The sequence below is a fragment of the Scyliorhinus torazame genome, chromosome 3 (assembly GCF_047496885.1).
Source record: "Scyliorhinus torazame isolate Kashiwa2021f chromosome 3, sScyTor2.1, whole genome shotgun sequence".
NCBI classification, from domain to species: domain Eukaryota; kingdom Metazoa; phylum Chordata; class Chondrichthyes; order Carcharhiniformes; family Scyliorhinidae; genus Scyliorhinus; species Scyliorhinus torazame.
In genome coordinates, this window is record NC_092709.1 from 191,399,190 (window position 1) to 191,420,518 (window position 21,329).

The 21,329-nt window shown below is 41.9% G+C and overlaps 1 protein-coding gene across 4 annotated transcripts in view; it reads right to left on the reverse strand.

The window, feature by feature from the left end:
* atp8a1 (ATPase phospholipid transporting 8A1) overlaps positions 1–21,329 on the reverse strand; it is a 508,819-nt gene that overhangs the window by 121,162 nt on the left and 366,328 nt on the right. For all 4 annotated transcript variants that reach the window (XM_072496670.1, XM_072496671.1, XM_072496674.1 and 1 more), the window contains 2 exons: positions 9,509–9,681; positions 3,523–3,706 (listed from right to left, as the gene is read on the reverse strand). In XM_072496670.1, coding sequence (XP_072352771.1) covers positions 3,523–3,706; positions 9,509–9,681 — 357 coding nt within the window. The remainder of the gene's footprint in view (positions 1–3,522; positions 3,707–9,508; positions 9,682–21,329) is intronic.

Below are 21,329 nucleotides of genomic sequence, written 5' to 3' on the forward strand. Positions count from 1 at the left end.
GAGAGAGAGGGGGGAGAGAGAGAGAGAGAGAGAGAGAGAGAGAGAGAGAGGGGGGGGAGGGTGAGAGAGGGAGAGAGAGACAGAGAGACAGAGAGAGAGAGAGAGAGAGAGAGACTTTCTTCTTTCAGCGTCTAGAAGCTTCGGCCTTTAGACAGTAGGCAGCAGAGAAGAGAGAGAGAGAGAGAGAGAGAGCTGCTTCCACCTTGAGGATCCAGTGGTTTCGCCCCTGGGTTCTCTATGAAAACCCCACTTGACAGGAACCAATCATGTTGGTGTGAGGCAGAACACTGTCCCTGGCCAACCCATTGGCCTCCAGCCAACCAATTCAAACAAATCTCTCCAATCTATCTGGGTTCTTCTGCCCAAAATACAAAACATTATAACACAGTGTGCTACTTTGACACTTTAAGGTATGTCTCCATTAATGATCCATGGACCAAAATAGGAACTAAGGGAATCAACAGGAAGGGCCCACCCACATTTATGCTATGGTAGCGTAATGATTATTTTCCTGGATTAGTCTATATTTCTTAATGGCAGTTTTGGAATTTGATTTCAATTTTTAAAAAATGGAAATAAAAAACTGATATTAACAACCGTGTCCATGCAGTTTTTGGATCGTCGTAAAGTCCGACAAGCATATTTATTTCCATCAACACAGTCATATCCACTGTTCCTCCAGTGTTATTACATTTGAATGGTAATTTACTGTCAACTTTAGTCCTGCCTCCAGCTGTTGACCTTAAATTTCCTCTTACTGCATCCAACTGCCAGAATGTTTGCAATTTTAAATCAAATGTCTGAGATCGAATTGAAAGAGGAAGACGACTTTTGGCGCATACGTAGGAGCCCCTGTTCTGGTTTTCAGTATGTATATTTAAATGGAAACTCTTATCCCAAACTTCAGTTCAAACTTTCCAGGCCAATTTATAATTAGAGATGGCCCAGTCAGACAGATACAGAGAGAAGGGAGAACCAGGATTGAACTTGGGAGGGAAGATTCCCATTTAAATATCAAAATTCTGAAAATCTGAAGGGAGCCAATGCTGATGGGATTGGTCTGATACGGCGTGGCTGGGTTTGGAGAAATTGCTCTGCTCGGAGGGAAGAAAATCCGAGAAATGATATAATCTGTGTATAAGTTAACTAAAAAAAGGACAAACATTTCTCCTCTTCCATCTACACTATACTTACACAAATTTCAAATATAAAACCTTTCTTTAAAAGATGTATTTGACCTTGGGGTATGCCAGTCATTGCCAAGACCAGCATTTATTGGCCATCTCTAAATGCCTCTAGCTGCCTGTTTGAACACTGCAGTCCATGTAATAGGCAAGTCAGGTAAGAGTTAATTGCTGGTGAATTCTAGCCTCTGACCTGCTCTTGCAACCACAATATTTATATGTCTAATTAAGTGTCTGGTTAATGGTAACCTTCCGTTCCCCCCCCCCCCCCCCCCTCTCCCCACACACTCCCCCGAAGTAGGTGGGGGGGGGGGAATTCAGCAATGGCAATGCCATTGAATGTCAAGGGGCAATGGTTAGACTATCTCTTGTCGCCTGGCACATCTGTTATGTGAGATCACTTGACACTTAACAGCTCAAGTCTAAATGTATTCATGATGCTGAATGCAAGTACAGACTGCTTCACTATCTGAGGAGTTGCAAATGGTACTCAACCCTGTGCAATCATCAGCAAACATCTTCAGTTCTGACATAATGTTGGAGGGAAGGTCATTGATGAAATAGGTCAAGATGGTTGGGCCTAGGACACTACCCCAAGGAACTCCTGCAGTAATGTACTTATATTGGAACTATAACCATATTTTTTGTGCTAGATATGATGTCAACTCATGGTGGAGGAACCGGTTTCGATCCCGGCCCGTGAGGAGTTTGCTCATTCTCCCAGTGTCTGCGTGGGTCTCATCCAGATTACCCAAAGATGTGCAGGGTAGGTGGATTGGCTATGCTAAATTGCCCCTTAATTGGAAAAAAAATTAATTGGGTGCTCTAAATTTATTTTTAAAAATGTTATGACGCCTACCATTGGAAACCTTTTCCCTTAATTCTCATTAACGTCACGTTATCTAGGACTATTTGATTCCACACACGTTCAAATGCTGCCTTGATATCAATGGTGATTACCCTCTGCTCAGGTTAAAACCACAGAATTCATACAGTGCAGAACGAGGCCATTTGGCCCATCGAGCGTGCACCACCCCGCTGAAAGGGCACCCTACCTAGGCCCACTCTCCCACCCTATCCCCACTACCCCATTTAACATGCACATCTTTGGACACTAAGAGCCAAGTTAGCATGGTCAATCCACCTAACCAGCACATCTTTGGGCTGTGGGAGGAAATCGGAGAAACCCGGAAGAAGCTCCGCGGAGACACTGACAGAACGTACAAACTCCACACAGACAGTCGCCCAAGGCCAGAATCGAACCTGGGTCCAAGGCGCTGTAGGCAGTAGTGCTAACCACTGTGCCACCATGCCGCGCATGTTTACAAATTTTGAAAAGGGTTTGCTCAATATTTCAAATAAAACTGTCATATCATGATAACTACCACTTAATATCCTGGCATAAATTACTAGAGTTACTTTTCTTGCCATTGAACTACTTTGGAAAATATGAATAAATTGACAGCAAATCAAAGTACGAAGACAAGCCACATATTCTTAGGAGTTCATGGCCTTTTGATGTTGGATTTTGATGAAGATAAGCAACAGTATGGATGAAGATCCCATCAATTAAAATATTTTTGGGCTAATGAGACAAAAAACAGTAAATAATTGGTTTAATAATGTTATGGGCCAGGGTTTAGAGAACCCCAAAGTGTATCATGGAGTTCACCGGACCACAACTTTTAATAGATTGTGGTATGGGGAGCACACGGCCCACTCTACAGGTGTGGTACAACAGAAATGGAAAAGTATTTTTTAAAGCAAAACAATGTTTATTCTATGAACTCAAGTTAACCTTTTTAAAACATAGTGAACATCTTAGCAACCATCAATTCAAATACAACCCTCAAAGAATACAACACTAAGTAATCCTTAATAACTTCCCAAACATCCAGAAGACAAAAGAAACACCTTTTAACAGAAGCATATTTGGTTTCCATTCACTACTGAGAACATTTATAATTCTGAATTCACCAAATGATCAAGAGATAGTCTTTTCATGGCAGTACACCTGCTTTGTCTGGCTTCAGCTCCAACACTGAAAACGAACCTAAAACACACCCTGCAGCAAACAGCCTAAAACAAAAGTAAAAAGCTGACAGACAGCCCAGCTCCACCCACTCTCTGACATCACTGATAAACACCCATTTCTTAAAGGTACATTTCTTAAACAGCCATTTCTTAAAGGTACTCTCACATGACAATAAGATCATCCTTCATAACGGTGTTCAACAGAAATCAGCTGTACTTTGCAATGTCAGTGACATTTAAATATATCAGATGAAATCTACATACTGAGTCTTCTTAAAGTTTACTTATATGTCTATTCAGTTACCTGTGCTATAGAATAGTCAGATGAATTTGCTGCCTGTAGTCCCTCATTTCCACTTATTCCAACACCAACGTGCGCTGTCTGGATCATTCCCACATCATTTGCTCCATCGCCGATTGCTAATGTTATAACTTTCACCTGTTTTTTCACCATATCAACAATTTCTGACTTCTGAAGAGGAGAAACTCTGAATAAAGTGAAATAGGAAGATAAATTAGAGTGGAACAGAACCTTGGTAGGCCAGCAGAATAGCGATTTCTTTATCTTAAGTTCGTACTTTTGTGCAATACTTCTGTGCAATACTTCTGTATCACCTTAATTATAGACGCATGTCTTCGGCCACATTTAATTGAGCCTTTCTTACCACTATCTGACTACCAGATCCTTTCCCTGGCTTCCCTGTCCATTATTCCAAAAGCTGTAGAAAGCCATAGGAAAGTAAGCTAAAGCAAAGTAAAAAAAATTTAATAGCTTAGCTCGGAGTATAAATGCTTACCATTGTAAACAATAATCATCACAGTTAGTAGAATTTACACTTTCTGCCTCATTAATGGGCAGCAAGTGGCTGTCTGCTTCCTGAAATCAGAACAGGGGTTGATGGGGCTGCAAGTTCAGATGGGATGGGGATGGGTTTAAACTCTCCTTGTGAGCTCAGGAAAGCACTCTGATACAAGCATTACACTGGACATTAACCAAGAATTGAGAATTGGATTTGGCCTCCGCTGTCAGGATTGGGGTTCAAACCTTCCATAGCATGGCAGGAATGTTACCATCAAGGCAAAGGTTTGCTCAGAACGTTAGCGCAAATAAACAGAATGAACATGCCTAGAAGCAATTTCACACAAAAATTACCCTGAAACATCAACGCATCACGGTGGAATTTAATATTCCTTTGCATTGGCACATGGTTAATGTCAGATATTTTTTCAACCAGTCTCTAAATCATTTCTATATACTGTATCCCATACACTGTTAATGTTCTAACTTCGATGTTCTCCTGATGGCCACGGACCCGGAGAATGGCCGGGTCTGTGGCCACGCATGGTGGTGACTTGCAGTGGCCGCGCCGTGCGACATGACACCAGCCGCTCGCGGACCGGCCGGTGAAATAGCCCCACCTATTTCAAGTTCACATGCCCCGGCCAACCCCCCCCCCCCCCCCCACCCCCCCGCCAACAGTACCCCAGCCCCGATAATGTCCCCCCCTTACCCACGGATTGGCCCTCCCCCGACTGTGACGACGCTGGCTGAGTCCACAGCCGCCACGCCGGGTTCCCGACGGATGAGACAACATGTGACCGACGCTGTCGGGAACTCGGCCGGTCGGGGGACGAAGCATCGGGGGGGTGGCGGGTTTCAGGCTTTGGAGGGGGCAGAGCATCGCTAAAAGCGGTGCAGCCCCCAATTTGGTAGGGAACGGTGATTCTCTGGCCGATCGCCGAATGCGATTTCGGCGTTGGCGACCGGAGAATCCAGTCTTTTGTTTAAATCATTGCCATACTGTCAATGGAAAGTGTTAATTTTTCTGCATGTTTGCAAAAGGGCAGAACAAAAAACATTTTCAAATGAACGCAATTGTATCAGTCACTAGATCGAAGATAAATCAAACACCATCTTAAAATGTTTTCCTGGCTCTTGGTAGTTTTTTTTACCCTTATAAATGACAACAGTAAAAATCATTCAATATCAATTTCAAAAGGAAACATTTTCAACAGGGAAGACAACATTTTAGATTAAACTCCCAAACTTATTAGCTTCCTCAATTTTTAAAAACGTTTTTTGATGTTTGTGACAACTATGACAATGTCTCGAATATATAGTATACTCTAAGCTGATTAAAGATGGGAACGTGTACTTGCGTGCCAAAATCTTTGGGTTTAGTCACGTTCTGGAATTGGATTGCAAACACACCTGGCACAAACTCAAGAAACACCTGTACTTCGGCATCATCAGTGGTGGCTGGTTTGTACTCCTCTGCAAAGCCTGATAAGACTTGGGGCATAACTTTTGTGGAGTTGGGGTGAGGATCATGAATGATGAGGGAGGATTTGGACCTTTGATGTTAATTGTTGTCAGCTGCCAGTGTCAATTGGGCAGTCTACCAGTTTCTCACTACCACCAGCATATCAGAGAGGGGAAAACACTTTTCTGTGGGAGTCCTGGAATCATTGAGGTTCTGTAGTTACTTGCCCAGGTGCCCGCAGCAGCTACAGACCAAACTCTTATCAATAATTCAGTTGGCCTCTATTACAGTCTCTCCAATCGTTGCTCAACAGGGTCAGGACATATCGGTACGGGGGAAGGAGGAAAGCTGGGCAAATCTGTACAGGGGGAAGGAGGAAAGCTGCACACACCTATACAGGGGGAAGGGAAAAGCAGAGCTCACTGTTATGGTCAACCTCCAAGACGAGTCTACTGTGGCAGTAACGATTATGGTGTACCAGATGGTTACAATCGGAAGAGTGCACTGGCGCATCCCTTCTCAACTGAGTTCCTAGATGTTCCAAAAACCTGACTATGCGATGGGTCCTCACTGGCCACCTCCTTAGCTGGTGCTCGGGCGAGGTTACCATGGACCTGTTCCTAGGCCGTACAGGAATAGTTAATTTATCCCAGGCCACGGTCTTAGTGTTATAAACGTCCAATGTGCACCAAAATATGTATCATCCTCCTCCTTGTCCTACCCATCAAATACAGTAATAATCATGGGCGTGATTCTCCGCCGGCGTGATTCTCCATTTTGCCGGTGCCCGGGGATTTCCCGATGGCTTGGGCTGCCCCACAATGGGAAACCCCATTGACTGGCCGGCGTAATGGAGAATCCCGCCGGCGGGTCGGGGCAGAAAAGTGGCGCGGCGGGGCGGAGAATCCAGCCCCATGTCTATGTATTTACACGGTGTACCTTGTGTTGCCCTATTATGTATTTTCTTTTCTTTCCATGTACTAAATGATCTGTTTGAGCGGCTCGCCGAAAAAAAACTTTTCACTGTACCCTTGGTACACGTGAAAATAAACAAATCCAATCCAATGTGCGTCTCTATGGGAATACCCCCACACTTTCAGTGGGGGCATACTTGATGCTAACTAGGACTCTGTGAAAGTCAATATTCCATTCCCCTAGGGGTCCTTTTTAGGTCAGTCTGAAGCGTAATGGGTTAATTGAATTGATATGGTAAAGAGCGATGTAGACCATGATGGAACAGTGACATCAACAGTCACATGCTCGAGATTCTGTACAGCCGACAGAGCAGGCAGCCTCAAACCCATTCCATCTTGACCTCTACAGTCCCACTCCAGACAGCAATTTGTAAGATTTGGGGTTCAGGAGTCATAGATTGCTCAAAATGGCCAGGAATTCATAAGTTATTTTAAGGTTGTTGATTTTTATCAAGAAGTAGCAGTTTAGATATAATATAGAATCTAAATATACAGAAAAGGCAAATGACAGATAACAGGTGAGAATGTTTTCTTGGACCTGTATCGAAATAACGGATGGGGGAAGCTGATCTCCATGGCTGGACTTGTCTGTTTGCTAATAGCAGTCTTCTTTGCCTCAAGTCAGCAAGGTATTAGGAAGCTCTTCGTCTTCGCCTAGATCAGGGTTGGAAGTGGCAGTTTCTTCTGTTTTCTTCAGTCTTCGTGAGCCAATAAAGGTGTTAGGCTGGAGCCAGCATCATTAAGAAACGCTCATCTGTCTGAAGTGATAGCTACCCTCTCGAGAGTCTGTTTACAGCGCCTATTCTGTAAGGCTTATGCAAAATTTTTATTCAATTGTCCACTGACAAAGGGACAGATATTCAAGGTACTCCTTCCGATTTCCTTCAGAGTGAGCGAGAGCAAGAGAGCGAGAGAAAGAAACAAGTCTTCGTATAATGTTCAATACATTTCTTAGAAGTTTGATAGTACAGAACTTGTGTTGCCTAAAAAAAACAATGTTCGCAAAGCTTTTCATCTTGCACTCATCAGAACAATTTGCGAAAATACCAAAAGGAAAGGAAACAACAATTTATTTTTCATGAGAGGAGACTGCTGATTAGTTGGCAAAGCTCTGATTGGTAGAGGCATCGCTATGGAGGATACACCAGTTAACTGATGATAGACAGTTAACTGACAAGCTTTGCTTAAATTCAAACTAGGCAGGTTGACTCTAATAGGTCTCAAGGCATTGATTTGGGGTATAAGCCTGAGAATGGCTGTCACCTACTTTGTTCAGTTGAAATAGGCGTAATGTGTGCATGTGTCCTTTTTGTCTGCAAAGAACAAGGTCCTGTGTAGCAACATGTGTAGCTTTTAGCATGTAAAGGTGAGCCTGAATGATAATCTTAATTGGCTGGCAGCATAATTCTTAGCACTTAGAATGTTTAGCAAATGTCCGATTGCGGAATCACATCTAATGTTGGGCATGGTGTTTTGGGTTTTGAAAGCATGGGTTGGTGGGTACAGAGGGTATTTTGCCTGTATCAAACAACTGAAGGGACAACATGCCATTTGATACAATCCACCGTCATACAGCCTACATATCTGGCATCACACTGGCACTGAAATCCATATACCACATTACTCATTTGTAAGACAGGCAGAACGTATTTTTGGTTTGACAACAGCACCCTTCAGTGCTGAATATCATTTGTGTTACTGCACTATAGTAGCAGATACAGCTAGCTTCATCTGTTCCTCAAATGTTTGAGATACCTCACACTTCCTGGGAGGAGTGGGGAGATCAGGCTATTGAGTTAGATGATCAGCCATGGTCACAATGAATGGTGGAGCAGGTTCAAAGGGCCGAATGACCTCGTCCTGCTCCTATTTTCCGTGTTTCTCTCTTACCCACCCCACCACACCCTTACCCCCATTCACCCGACCCCATCACCCACCCTAACCCCTTTTATCGCCACACACAATTACCTTATCTCTAGCTTTTCAAAGAAGTTTTGCAACATTTAAACTCTTTATTTACCCGAATATTGCAGCTACTGCCATATAAAATGGGATGTGGCTCATCTTCCCCCTGTGACCCAGCACCAGAAAAAAGCAGCACCATTCTCTGGAAAAGCTGGGATTGGAAGTTCCAGCCAGAAACATGGAGCTCCATCGCAGTGTAGAAAAGCAGGGCTAGCGTGGCAATCTTATGGTGATTGCCTCTCCTCGGAAGTGTTTTTAAGACAATAGAGACTGCAGTTATCACAGGCGCACTGCAGAAGGTCATCCCTCCAAAGACATTAGCCCCACTGGAGGATCAGCATGCCCACATAAAATATGCAACCCCAGAAAATCACCAGGTGTTTAGATATACATTTCTTGCACAAAGCATCACAGAGAGTATTGCAGAATATCAGCCCTACTGCAAATAGGTCAGGTTTCTGCAAACTGGAAAGTCCAGCCCTCTGTATTTAAATATGCTCTGCTCTTTTAGAATAGGCACATATAATCTCGCAGCATATGAAATATCCAAAAGTATTTTTAAAAAACAATGCAATTATTTGAAAGGTTACTTCAACTGTGTGGCTTCAGCCCAATGGGCAAGGTTCCATGAGTGCACAATAAGAAAGTCTGCACTTACAAATCAGATTGTTTTTAGAAATCACCAGAATCAGGCTTCTCCTATTTATGGTGTTGATTTCTCCTGGTCAGTGGGTGTCACTATATAGCACATTTGGCTTTCTTTCAGAGTAAACATAAGATTATACATAGGATTATATTGCCCACTTGATTACACAATTTCCTCTGCACATTTCAAAATTGTTTCCAATTACCATAAAATGTCATTTTGCGCCAAACAGCAAGAGACATAGAATATTATTTTTTTCTCATGTCTCCCGTTCCGACTCTTTTATCTGATGAAAGATGTACAACATATTACTTGTGTATATTTAATTGCATACAACTGATAAAGCAATTGGACTATTTACATTTTGCAAGAATCAGGATTTAATTTTTTAAACTTAAAAAACAAACATAGCATTCATAAAATGTTAATATTCCAGCTTACCTGCAGCAGATGACCGCCTTGCAAGACAAAGCAAGATCCAAAAAAGACTGTCGCACTCCAAATGTCAGGGCATATTTGAGGGTTTTCCCATCTATAATGAGTGCAAAGTCATTGTCCTTGTGCAAAACATCGCCTAGCGTATTGCAGTGCTGGCTGAGTATGTCCCTTGTTGTCTGTGAAGTGATTTAAAAAAGTAAACTGATTTACACTGATGGAAAAAGTTCTCAGAAAACTGATAAGTCATCCTACTACTTTGAAAGCAACAAATCTGAAAACGTAAAATAAAATGACTTCACTGAAGGGCTTGCCCATCAAACAATCTGATTCATACAAATAAAAGCAAAATACGGTGGATGCTGAAAATCTGAAATAAAAGTCTGGTTCAATGGATTTCAATTGAAACACATTTAAGTTCTTCCAAAGTAAAAAGGTGAGGTTTCTAAAAACCCAATGTGAATATCATTATGAATTATTTCCTCTACTCAGGCTAAACCACCAAAACAAATGTTCGATCCAAGTTTCATAATTCTAAGGTACAGGTGCAATTTGCACCTAGAATTCCAAATAAAAGATTTGTGACAATGATGCCAATATTTTCCCATCTCTTCTTCTGCCCATGCTGCAAGTCATCGCAGTGGAGAGGAAGCACAATAGAGGTACATCTGTTAAGTTTATTTCGGTCAAAGAAAAGTCAGCTGTGCTGACTACAAGAAATGCTTTAAATGAAAGCAACAACAACTTGTATTTATATAGCACCCTTAACCAGAACGTGCCAGGAATACTCAAAATAACTTCAGAATGCAGAGGAAACCTGATCCAAAATTTGAGAGGCTATCAGATCAATGGAGCAAGGAAATTCAGTAGAAACCAACTGTGGTGGTGTGCATCAATGTAAATACATGTAGGCTAGCTAGACACTAGAGGGAACACCAAAGACATCACACACACACACACTCAACCAATAGATCAGGTAGATAGGACACAACCAATGGACATTCAAGATACACACGGAGGTGACACGACCACAGGGGGACATTACACCAACCCATATATAAAGGACACCACACACATGATCTGCCTCTTTCCAGTTGAGACAGTCAGTGAGTAGAGACACAGGGTTGATTCAATATTACACCCACCAAGTGGATTGCAGCAGGTTAGTCAGTCTGGGTAGCTATAGCAGGATTAGAAGTAGTGTCGAACCCGAGTAATAGAAGTGTAAATAGTTTAATAAATGTGCTGACGTTATCTCCATGTCTGAACCTTCCTTTGTCAAGTGCACCACAAGGAAGCCGCTTATGTTACACTTACAACATAACAAATCACCAACCACTTGAATTCCCACAGTCGTAAGAGGGATAGCCCCCAAAAATTACATTACACAGTGCAAGCGCGAGGAAGAAAGAGGGATAATTATTGAACAGGGCAAGGAGAATGAATTTAAATAATGATATAAGGCAGCTTCCCCAGGAGTTCAGCTGTATGGCATGCCTTAGTCTTTGCTGCTGGGTGACCTATATATTCAATGCACTCGTTAATGACCTGGATGAGGGGGTAGATATGTCAGTAAACACATTTTAGTTTCAGTTGTGGCAGCCAACGGTCAGTTGGTAGCATTCTCACCTCTGAGTCACAAGGTTCCGGGTTCAAGGGCTTGAGCACAAAAATCAAGGCTCACACTACCAGTACAATACCGAGGGAATTCTGCACTGTTGGTGTTTTTCAGGAGAAACATTAAATCACGGCCCAATCCGCTTGCTCAGGGGGATGTAAAAGGACACCTGGCATTATTTTGAAGAGCAGGGGAGCTTTCTGGGGAGTTCTGGACAATATTGCTTCCTCAGTCAAATTCATAAAAACAGATTATCTGGCAATTATCACATTGCTGTTTGTGGGAGCTTGCTGAGCATTATTGGTCCCCACATTCCCTATACACGATTGACTACACTTCAAAACTACTTCAATGGCTTTGAGATGTTGAATGGTTGTGAAAATCCATTTATAAGAATGAAATAGATTGAAACTGGATCAGAATAGACTGAGCAAACAAGCCCTAGACTAGCAAATAACATTCAATGGAAGTAAGATTCTTTCTACAGATAGACAATTCCAATTTTTTCAACCACAATCAGTACCCTCATGGGCTGACATGTCTCTCACTCCACCATAACCATCAAGCCAGGGGAAATCAACCATTGTGCAGGCATACCGAAATACGAGACATCAACCTGAAGCTGCAGCAACAGTTGCAGCATGCAATAGACAAAGCTAAGCGATCCCAGAACCAATGGATCAAATCCAAGCTCTGCAGTCCTGCCAGATCCAGTCATGAATGATGGTGGGCAACTAACTGGAGGAGGCAGCTCCATAAGTATCCCCATCCTAAAGAGGGGGTGGGTGCGCAGCACAACAGTGCAAATGACAAGGCTGCAGCACTGTCCAAGTGCGTGGTCCATCTTGCCTCTTCCCGAGATCTGATTCACTCCACGTGACAAGAAACGGTTGAAGGCAGAAGGATATGGACCCTGACAACATTCTGGCAATAGTACCAAAAGTGTGTGCACGAGAACAAGTCATGCCCCTGTTATGATTGGATGATTTTAGGAAAGCTGGATTATAAATGTGTTAGGCAATTTAAGGGTTAAAAGCCTGGGGTTAAAATGTGTTTGACTGCAATGGTCATGCTTTAAAAAAAAAAAATAGCTGTTTCTGTTCTGCAGGGCGTGGGCGGTTTTAGCAGCCAGAAGGTGAAATTGACAAAAGGAATGTGTTTTTCAGTCTGGGCTAATGACTGAGGAAGTCACTGCAGAGTTAATGTGCTTTCAGTCCCTGGAAAGCTAATCAGTGCTGGGTGGAGCTAAGAGAGATTTTTTTTGGAGAAAAGCTTTTGGAAGTGAAGTCTGATCTCGCAACCCTTGGTTTTTTAGACCATAAGTAAAGGCAGTTTTTTTTCCCAGTAGGATAGTTAAAAAAGAGTAATAATATTTTAAAAGCAGAGCAATCTTGTCTGAAGACAAGGAGTTGAAACAACCCAGTTGAAGCAGCTATTTGAAGATATTCAGCCAGAGACTGAAGGGGTACTTACAGGAACCAAAATATGTTCTGTAAAGCAAGTCTTTCTATATTATCTGCAGATTTTTGAAGCTGGATTGAGAGCTGTATGTTTCTTTTCTTGTTGTTTACTGGGAAATTGAGTAGCAATGTTAAGGGGTAATTGTAAGCTGTTCTTTTTCAGGCATGAAGTCAAAAAGTTTAATCTTTTATTTATAATAAAATTTTGCTTTAGAAATACCAAAGCCAATAAAATCACTTCCGGAGTGAATAATTCTTTCCACGCAGTCTTACAAATAAATTAAAATATTGGGGTTTCAGCCCAGTATCCTAGCCACTGTTGGGGTCTGGTCTAGGATCTCAATACCCCTAGACATGCTGTTCAAGTAGAGCCACAATATTGGCATCTACCCGACAATGTGAAAAATTGCCCAGGAATGTCCTGTCCACAAAAAGCAGTAACAATCTAAACCAGCCAATTATCACCACATCAGTCTACTCTTGATCAACAAAGTGATGGAAGGTGTTGTCAACAGTGCTACCAAGCTGAAATTACTCACCAGTAACTTGCTCACTGATGCTCAATTCGGGTCATGCGGGGGCCACTCAGCTCACATTGCATCCTTGGTCCAAACATGAACAAAAAAAGAGCTGAACTACAGGTGAGGTGAGAGTAACTGCCCTTGACATCAAGGCCACGTTTGACAGAATTTGGTATCAAGGAATACTAGCAAAGCTAGAGTCAATGGGAATTGGGCAAACTCTCCACTGTTTGGAGTCATACATAGAAGATGGCTACGGTTGTTGGAGGTCAATCATCTCATTCCCAGTTCATCGCTGCAGGATCTCCTCGGGGTACTGTTCTAGGCTCAACCAGCTTCAACTGCTGTCATCAATGGCCTTCCCTCCGTTGTATGGTCAGAAGAAGGGATGGTCGCTGATGATTGCACAATGTTCTGCACCATTCATGGCTCCTCAGATACTAAAGCAGTCCATGTCCATATGCAGCAAGACCTGGACAACATCCAGGCTTGGGCTGCTAAGTGGCAAGTATCATTGGTGACATAATTGCCAGGCAATGACCATCTCCGATGCGAGAACCTAACCTTTCCCCTTAGGTATTAGGTACTACCATCGCTGCATCCCCCATTGCCCAGAAACTGGACTGGACCAGCTACATAAATACCGTGGCTACAAGAGCATGTCAGAGGCTGGGAATTCTGTGGCAAGTAACTCACTTCCTGATCCTGCAAAGCCTGACAGGGAGACAGAAACATGATGGGAAATTCTCCATTTGCTTGAATGTGTGCAGCACCAACACACAAGAAGTTTGACACCATCCATGACAAAGACGTCGTCTTGATTGGTACTCAGCCACCACCTTAAACATTCATTCCCTCCACCACCAATGCATAGTAGCATCACTGACCCATCTGCAAGATGCACTGCAGCAACTCACCAAGGCACCTTCAACAGTATCTTCCAAACACATGACCTCATCCACCAAGATGATCAAGGATAGCAAAAGCATGAGAACATCACGACCTGCAAGTTCCATCCCAAGCTGCACGCCACTCTGACTTGGAGCTGTATCACCATTCTTTCACTGTCACTGGGTCAAAATCCTGGAATGCCTTACCTAATAACATTATGGGTTTACATACATTGCATGGACTACAGCAGTTCAAGGCTCACCAGCACCTTCTCAAGGACAGGTAGGGATGGGCAATAAATGCTGACCTAGCCGGGTATGCCCCAACTGCATAAAATAATAAATGAAAAGTAAAGAAAGACTCATAATGGAGGGTACCCTCTAGGTGAAGATGAAACTCATCGTGATAAGAACTGTGCAGTGGTTAATCCTACTATTACGGTCATGGATTGAGGTATCTGTGACAGATAAGGACAAGGTCAAGTAGGTTTTCCTATTGTGATGATTCGCTCTCTGATTATTTCAAGTCCAATCTGACAACTATGACCTTCAGGACTTCATCAGCATGGTCAATAGTGGTGTTACTGAGCCACTCGTGGCCATGGATATTGAGAAGCTCACCCAGAGTGCATTCAGCCCAACTGGTTAATGCTGATGTTTATGCTCCTATTCCTGCACATCTTCATGTCATCATATCAGTACTGTTTATCCTTTTATCCTTACTAACTTCCTCTTTAATACATAGGAATGGATTCTCCGCCGTCGGGATTTTCCGTTTTGCCGGCAGCCCGGGGGTTTCCCGACGGCATGGGGCTGCCCCACAATGGGAAACCCCATTGACCAGCAGGCGAAATGGGGCAGCCCTCCGGCGTGCTGAACCAGAAATTGGACATGGGGGGGACACAGAGAATCCAGCCCATAATGTCTGAAGGCTGATGCCAAAGTGGTGTTGCCCAGATGATCAGATTGGGGCAATGCAATTGGGTTGTAAAATGCTTTGTTACTTCATTGGATGTAATGCATCCAATTTTGGGCACCCTCACCCTCCTCCACCTCGAGGGTCACTGAGATTCTGGTAATTCGATAGAGAAGGGAAACAAGATGATACTGGACTTGAGGTTACATTTGATGTCTTGTGCTTTTATTCCCACTGGAGGACTGGGCCCTTAATGAATATTCAATACTTATTTGAGACTTTAAATGCACAAAAATGAAAGAGTGCATTAGGTGATGGGTTTGGGGAGGAGGAGGGTGGAATTTTTTTAAAATGGCAAAATGACAGGTTCGGACTGAAACTGGTATCTTTTCCTCCAGATGTTCTGACACACCGGGCGCGATTCTCTGGAAACATTTCCAAGTGTTGTAGTGAGCGTGAATTGCGGTGAGCTTCCCGGCGTTCGGCCCAGCGAGGCCGGCAACGCTATTCAATGTTAATTGGTCCATTTAATGAGGCCTCAAGGGCTTCTTGCTGCAACCGATGGCTCACCAGCTGATTCACCTCTGCCCCTCTACCAGGTTCACATTTTTCAAAAAACTCAAGCCCATGGGTGTAGTCCATATAAATTAAAACAGCAATTTGTCTTCAAGCAGTATTTCACAGGAAATTAAATTTATGCATAACTATAGGAAGCATTGGACTTAAGTAACATGTCACAACATACAAATTACACTAAAATGTTACTCTACAGTCCTTCACAGTGCATTAATGATGGGTGAAGCAGAATTAATTAAATACTAACCAAACCAACAAAATATTTTAAGATTTGTACTGTATCTTTATAAGAATCTAATAAAAACAGTTTTCACAATTCCAAAGATCCATATTTTTTAAAAAAGGGCTGAAAAATTCCATGCACTTTTTCTTGCTCAAAAAAGCAAAACCTGATCTTAAAAAATGAAAATCATATTAAGGATGATAAAAAAGCCATTTCTGGCATTCGTTCCCTTTTAAATCCAACCAATTGTCACATACTATAAAAGACGCGCCTGACATGCAGGTACAGATCGAAGTTACCATCTATTGCAGACAATCTACAGGGACTCCTAACTTACTGCCGTAACAAGCTGCTGAAATTTTACCTAAAAGAAATATTTACAAATCAAATGCTTCGAATTTTGCAGACGAAGGAAAGGCAGTTGGTTTTGGGTTGATCATGAAAGATTACCAGGAAATGTGCCACAGCTGTTTCTGTAACTAAATTAAAAGCAATTCTGCCCCAATAATAAATAACTCAACACACCATGAATTGTAGCATAAGTGTACTGCACAAGATAAAGTAATATGTGAATAAAACTCACATTATGTTTGTTGCAAGTTTGTGTCAAGTACACCACTAAAGATACGCAGTTGGTCCATATTTCCCCATTTAAGCCCACCAGGAGATAATTTTCATAATATTCACGCAAGTATGTTCAAACATGGGCCACAAGATGCTTACTGTAGACGAAGTGAGCAATGCACACTGCTTTCAAAATGACAGTGAAGCTAATGGGAATATTGAACGGTTGTTGTCTGATTACACTGCTCCATCATCAGCTATGGTATCTCACTGCCTGCTTCATATTATGACCCTGGACCAGATCTTAACAGTGGCTAGGATACTGAACAGAAATCCCAATATTTAATTTTAATTTTATCAGACTGTGAGGAAAGGATACTTTGCTCCAGAAGTGATTTCAAACAAAATAGGGATGTGGTATATTAAACAAACTTTATTACAAACACAGTATTAAAATATCTTTAACATCACACCAGAAAATAGCTTACAATTACCCGTTAAAAATGCTACATAGTGACGCAATAACCCTTAACTGCTGCCTTTATTCCCACTCAAACAACAAAACCAATTCCGCTCTCAAACCATTTTCAAATACAGTTCGCACTCAGGAATATCTGCTGTACAGAGATGTCTGGATACTCTACTTTGAAAAAGATCGATCTTTTGACACTGCTTTAAACAAAGAGACCTGACCCTGTCAGAAAAATGCAGGATCTGTAGCTGAAGTCTTCAGAAACTCTGGCTGTATTTCTTCAGAAGCTGCTTCTCAGCTTGTTTCAGCTCATATTCCAGGAGTCACACAATTCTGAACTGCTTGGAAAGAAACTGCTAATTTGTCTGCAAACAGATCTTTAACTGAACTGTAGTAAGAGCAGGTGCTTGACTTCTGCTCACATCCCAATCTATAACTCAAGTAAACTGCGTTGCTGCAAAATGCCTGATACCTTAGCTCCTCCCATTAATTGCACCATCTTCCCAAGCTGAAACACAATGTTTCTAATTAACTCCACAGGGAACCTCCTTAATGCAAACAAAACTCCATTAGCCCAAGCTTTTCTGATGCCTTAATTGCACATCTGGCTCCAAAACCTTTCAAACCAGCCTTCTTTAAAAACACTACTGCAGCAGTCATACACACACTAACCCAGACTTTTAAACCTTACTGCACCAAATATCCATGGATCTGAAATTTCTACATACATCACACTTTTCATTGAAATGCGTGTGAACTTATTAATTTGCACTGCAAATATTAATTAATCTTGTCACAACGTTAAATCTTGTCCATTCTAAATACACTTTGAATAAAGTTTTGAGTGCTATTGCTGCTAAATAACTCCTCTGGTATTGAAAATCAACGATTACAAATGTGGAGGCTCACCCCTTCAGGTTTTACTGTTGTTGGGAGATTTTAAAAATACATTTTTAACTTTTCTTTCTCTCACAATTCAATCTTTCCTTCCCTCTTTTAATTTCTCTTTCAGTATATGATTTGGCTTTGATTTCACCTACTCTAATTTACAATTATTGTTCAGTCCTTGTGCTACTATTTTCACAATTCTTCAATCTGGTTGGTTATGAAGATGGACAGTTGCTTGCCCTGGTACTTAGGCATCAGACACCGGTTTCACTTGGTCTAACTTTATCAGCTTGCACTTTCAGCAGTTTTCCATGGAAAAGAAAACATTAAAAACTGAAACGTGCTTGGAAGTCTAACTAATGATAGACATCATTAGAAAACCTGCAACTGAAAAATCTAAACCAGGTCTGCTATGTTCGGTCCAGTAGTGCATTACCAGAGGTATAATACAGCCCCAACAGTAAAGAACAGATAATAACTATTTTCTGCTTCATGTCAGACGACAAAGGAAATTTAGAAATAAAAACAGCGCTCAAAAGGGATCGATTATAAATTACCCCTTTACAGCTGTCAACATTGACAACTATCAGGGGTGACATTTGTGATGTGCAAGCACAGAACCATTCAACTATATAAAGCAGTGTGTTTTCTTAAGACATTAAAAATGTACCTTTCTTTAATATACATTAAAGTGAGTGACTGACACGTGGTGGCCTCCATTTGGCATTTCCACTTATTGAGTCTGAAGAGTGTTTTGAAAATCTTTTCTTTGAAGATAGCAGCATATGAAAACTAAACCGACACACGATAGGTCTGGTTGTATTTGATTTTACTTTTTCACTGATACAATTAATGGCAAAAGTTGTGGCAGCAGTAAAATCAGAGATGACATTAAAGAAAATACCAACTTCTGCCTACCTCCACACTCTTTGAATACTATAAATCTGGGTGCATGTAACATATTTTGTAATTTTACATGAAATGTCAAGGTACGGGTAAATTCGCAAGATGTGGTTGGATTGCATTGTGGACTGACAGTAACCATAAATATTGCCAATATTTAAAACCGAGCTGCTCTGGTCAGCAGGCAGGTGAAACTTTAAAACTTATCTCTGAACTTTTAGTCTGAGTATTAGCAATAGATTTTAATTAGCATTTAATTGGAACTGTCTTTTTCCCCATTAAATCTTGTTAATGAGGATTTGCATCTGTGGTGTTTTATTTTAATGTAATACTCAATTAATAGGACTTGTGCTGTCAAATTGCAGGCACTTTCCATGTAGCATCTGGAAGTGCTGTGTGTATCTTGGAAGACGTGTGTTAACATTCCTTTAGCTGAAATATAATTTAGTTCTAAAGTCGCTGAACAAACAACCACATGACCACCTTATGAAAGTTGATCACTGAGGAGTGATTCTTGCTTCTTAAAGCCTTGAAAGGTACCATTACATCTTTTCTCATCAATAGGAGTTACTGCTTTGCTTATATACAGGGAATCAATATGAATCTGCACAGACTTGTGTGTAGGTTTAGTAACCATTCCTGCTACAACAGTGAAGGTTAAAGCATGAATTTCAAAGTATCAGCTATAGAGCTTGCACAAGATTTAGTATGAGTGCAGGTCATCCAATTAACAAGAAAATTACTTCACCGTACAAACTTATAAAATAACTAATTGGGAACACTAAAAAGAACCACAACTTTCAAAAAACAAATATAAATAGAGACTCAAATGTGTACATCAATCTTACATACAAATATAATTTTATCCCACTTCATCAGACCTTAAATTGCACCAGTCATTCAACTATGCATAAATGAAAAAAAATGTAAGATTAGGTGATACAAACAAAGCAAGCATACAATGAGCGAATTGGGCACTTCAGTTCATATTCAGGAAATATAGGGTAGTTGTAAAAGGAAGAATCAAATAGCACTGGAAAGCAATGATGTACTTGAGGGCTCAAGGAGAGAATCTATTTGTTTAGAACGAAGAAACAATAGAGGAGCTATTATCCTGCTGCGTGTATACTATAGGACAAGTAGTGTAAAGGAGATAGAGGAGGAAAACAGTAGGCAAATTACAGAACTATGCATAAACTATAGAATACTGATAATGGAGGACTACAAATATCCTGATACAGACTAGAATCATAAATAACAGATTAAAGGGAAAAGGGGGAAGAATTCTTGAAATGTGCATAAGAACTTTCTAGATTGGTATGTTTACACCCCAGTGAAGATGAAAGCAGACTGTATCTTGTTCTGAGGGATGTGGAAAATGATTTACTAGAAGAACATTTGGAAACAGTGATCACAATAGTTTTAGAGCAATTATGGATTGGATTTGTTTATTGTCACGTGTACCGAGGTACAGTGAAAAGTATTTTTCTGCGAGCAGCTCAACAGATTGAGTATATGGGAATAAAAGAAAATACATAATAGGGCAACACAAGGTATACAATGTGACTACATAAGCACCGGCATCGGATGAAGCATACAGGATGTAGTGTTAATGAGTTCAGTCCATAAGAGGGTCATTTAGGAGTCTGGTAACAGTGGGGAAGAAGCTGTTTTTGAGTCTGTTCATGCATACTCAGACTTCTGTATCTCCTGCCCAATGGAAGAAGCTGGAAGAGTGAGTAAGCCGGGTGGGAGGGATCTTTGATTATGCTGCCCGCTTTCCCCAGGCAGCGGGAGGTGTAGACGGAGTCAATGGATGGGAGGCAGGTTTGTGTGATGGACTGGGCGGTGTTCACGACTCTCTGAAGTTTCTTGCGGTCCTGGGCCGAGCAGTTGCCATACCGGGCTGTGATGCAGCCAGATAGGATGCTTTCCGTGGTGCATCTGTAAAAGTTGGTAAGGGTTAATGTGGACATGCCGAATTTCCTTCAATTCCGGAGGAAGTATAGGCGCTGTTGTGCTTTCTTGGTGGTAGCATCGACGTGGGTGGAACAGGACAGATTTTTGGAGATGTGCACCCCTAGGAATTTGAAACTGCTAACCATCTCCACCTGAGCCCCGTTGATGCTGACAGGGGTGTGTACAGTACTTTGCTTCCTGAAGTCAATGACCAGCTCTTTAGTTTTGCCGGCATTGAGGAAGAGATTGTTGTCACTGCACTACTCCACTAGGTTCTCTGTCTCCCTCCTGTATTTTCCGGCCCACTATGGTCATATCGTCAGCAAACTTGTAGATGGAGTTGGAACCAAATGTTGCCACGCAGTCGTGTGTGTACAGGGAGTAGAGTAGGGGGCTAAGTACGCAGCCTTGCGGGGCCCCGGTATTGAGGACTATTGTGGAGGTGGTGTTGTTGTTCATTCTTACTGATTGTGATCTGTTGGTATGAAAATTGAGGATCCAGTTGCAGAGTGGGGAGCCAAGTCCTAGTTTTGGAGCTTTGATATGAGCTTGGCTGGGATTATGGTGCTGAAGGCGGAGCTGTAGTCAATAAATTGAAGTCTGATGTAGGAGTCCTTGTTGTAGAGATGCTCTAGGGATGAGTGTAGGCCAGGGAAATGGCGTCTGCTGTGGACCAGTTGCAACGGTATGCGAATTGCAGTGGATCGAGGCGCTCTGGGAGTATGGAGGTGATGAGCTTCATGAACAACCTCTTGAAGCACTTCATTACGACTGAAGTCAGGGCCACCGGACGGTAGTCATTGAGGCACCGTCAATGATGGTGGTCTTCTTGAAGCA